Consider the following 2,503-nt stretch of genomic DNA (forward strand, 5'->3'; position numbering starts at 1 on the left):
GTGCTGCAGCCTGCCGGCTGCCAGCAGAAATGCCTGCTTGGCTGCTGTGCAGCCACCACCGAGACGCTTACAAGTTTTGCATCCCAGCTCCGGCCTGGAGTGGAGCCTGCAGGCGTGCTGCCCAGCTCACACCGCAGCAGGAGGGCGCCGGGCCCCACCCTGGGGGGGTTCAGCCACAAGGAAGGCACATGGGTGCCCCATGGCCACCCCAACACCCTGGGAAGGGCCAGTTCGATCTGTGAGGGTCACCAAGCCTCAAGTTGGAGGGTAATGAAATCCCTCCCCACCATGTGGCATTCCCCGTGCATTCTCCTGCAAAACTGGGAGCCCCGGCGCTGGTGAGGGTGCCAGGTCAGTGCTCGGCGGGGAGCCCCAGCACACGCCAACCAGCCAGTGCTGATGAGGGGTTGGCACCTACCGGTTAAAGATGTCATCGTCCTCTCCTCCCCAGCCCCAATACTCGTTGGGAAAGCCGTTGATCTTCAGGAACTGGGACTTGCTAAGCCCAGAGACGCCACCAAAGTAGCCGGCGTAGGGCAGCCTGTGGGGTGACAGCAAACAGGTCAGCCCCCAGGGGCAGGCAGGGATGGGGGTCAGCCCCATGGCAACCCCCCGGGACAAACACCAGCCCTTTCCTGTGTCACCCTCCCACCAGGGCTCTGCATCTTCTCCCGTCCCACATTCACAATTAGAGCCAGCGACCCCACGTCTGCCCCAGGTGATCACCAAAGGTTGGTGGCCCTGGTGTCATCCCAGCCCTGCCCAGAAAAGCACCCCAGCCCCGCAGAGCACCCACCTGAACCCAAACTTGTCCATGCCAACAGCAACGTGCCGCGGCCGCTCATAGCAGCGATAGAGGTTGCGGTCGTCCATGGGGACGAGGTCCACGTCACTGAAGATGAAGCAGTCATACTCCTCATCATCCTTGAGGGCCTCCAGGAACCCCACGTTGAGCAGCTTGGCCCGGTTGAAGGTGTCCTCACCAAACTGCGGGGCAGAGCTCAGTGATGCCCGCCTGACCACCCCAGCCCTGTCAACCCCTCTCCCCCGCACCCCTCACCTGGTTGATGATGTAGATGCCGTAAGCCACCTTCTGCCGGCGCAGGATGGGGTGCAGGTAGTGCAGCCAGTACTTGAGGTGGTGTTCACGGTGCCGGAAGGGGATGAGGATGGCCACCTTCTGACGGGGCAGGCAGTCTGTGGGGGTGTACTTGCCACCCTGGCGCACGTCGGGGTTCTCCCGCTGCACCCGCTCCATGCTCATGGGAGAGCTGAACTCAATGAGCAGGCGCCCAACTGCAAGAGGGAGGGCAGAGTGATGCCTGTGGGATGGGACACGGTCTGGCTCATGGTCACCTGCTGCTCCTGGCCAGGCTGGTGGAGCAAACAGCGAGGGGGACCTGCAAGGGGGACTGGCACTGTCGAGGGCAGAGAACACCCAAAACCTTTCTCAAACAGGGGCGAGACACTAACAAAACCTGAAAACAGCTGTCTTGGTACCAGTTCAAGGCTGGGGTTTCTCCACTGCTCCACCCCTGGGACCGCCGGGAAGCCATGCCCAGGGCCCAGGGGATGGGAATGCTACCCATGGCTGCCCACCCCAGCCCCATGCTCAGAGCCAGAGCCCAACTCCCCCTTGTACTCATCCCGCACGTCTCACCTAAGCCAGGAGGTGTCTCCTGGCAGGGCTGCAAGGGCTTCTCGGTGGCGGACAGATTGGTGCTGGGCTTGGCGCTGGGGGACGGGGCCTCAGCACCGGCCGGCCCGTAGCTGGGTACGGTGCCGTTAGGGCGGGAGGAGTTGGAGAAGGGGTGGGCACGTGAGGCGTTCCTGGCGTTGAAGCGGCTGAAGAAGTCCAGGTGCTGCGCGTAGACATCGAAGTAGAGGATCATGATGATGACAAAGTGGAGCAGGCAGAGCAGCAGCACAGCCTTGCAAATCCTTTCCAGGGTCACCCCCAAGAGCAGCCTGGTCATCTTCCGGGCACGGGCAGGCGGACATGTGCGCTCAGTTGGGGCAGGGGGGGCGGCCCCAGCCCCAGCCCCGATCCTGCCAAGAAACGCAACACTCAAGACACCACCAGCCTGAGCCATCAACCCCAGCCCAAACAACAGCAGGGTGGTGGGAGCAGCACAGGCCTGATGAGGAGGTGATGGGCTTGCAGGTCGGATTGCCAGTGAGTGCCCTGTGGGGATGTTGCGCTCAGACCCCCCCTCTGAAGGTACAGCCATGAAGACATGAGAGGTCCCCAGCCCCATGCAGTAAGTCTCCTCCCTGCTTTACAAGGCCAAGACTGGTCCAGACCCACTCCCCGTCCCCATCACCCCCCCAGGCAGGGGATGGGGATACCCCCACAGGCGCCACGAAGAGCCTCCATGGAGGCTGGGCACTTGAAGGTCACACTCTCCAAACCACAGCCAGCCTGGGGTGTCCCAAGGGCACCATGGGTGCCCCCACCAGCCACCCCTTTCTGAGGCACCTCACTTCCCTGCTCCCCGTCCCA

At 63.0% G+C, this 2,503-nt stretch overlaps 2 protein-coding genes across 2 annotated transcripts in view; one reads left to right on the forward strand and one right to left on the reverse strand.

Annotated features, from left to right (window-relative positions):
- B4GALT2 (beta-1,4-galactosyltransferase 2) overlaps positions 1-2,141 on the reverse strand; it is a 9,050-nt gene extending 6,909 nt beyond the window's left edge. Inside the window, exons 1-2 of the mRNA XM_009637968.2 lie at positions 1,661-2,141; positions 1,061-1,296 (exon numbers count right to left, since the gene is read on the reverse strand). Of these exons, the coding sequence (XP_009636263.2) occupies positions 1,061-1,296; positions 1,661-2,093 (669 nt within the window). The 5' untranslated portion in view covers positions 2,094-2,141. The remainder of the gene's footprint in view (positions 1-1,060; positions 1,297-1,660) is intronic.
- The window catches only part of SLC6A9 (solute carrier family 6 member 9), a 38,788-nt gene that overhangs the window by 24,863 nt on the left and 11,422 nt on the right, over positions 1-2,503 (forward strand). The window lies entirely within an intron of this gene.

The sequence above is a fragment of the Egretta garzetta genome, unplaced genomic scaffold (assembly GCF_000687185.1).
Source record: "Egretta garzetta isolate BGI_Z169 unplaced genomic scaffold, ASM68718v1 scaffold75, whole genome shotgun sequence".
Taxonomy (NCBI): domain Eukaryota; kingdom Metazoa; phylum Chordata; class Aves; order Pelecaniformes; family Ardeidae; genus Egretta; species Egretta garzetta.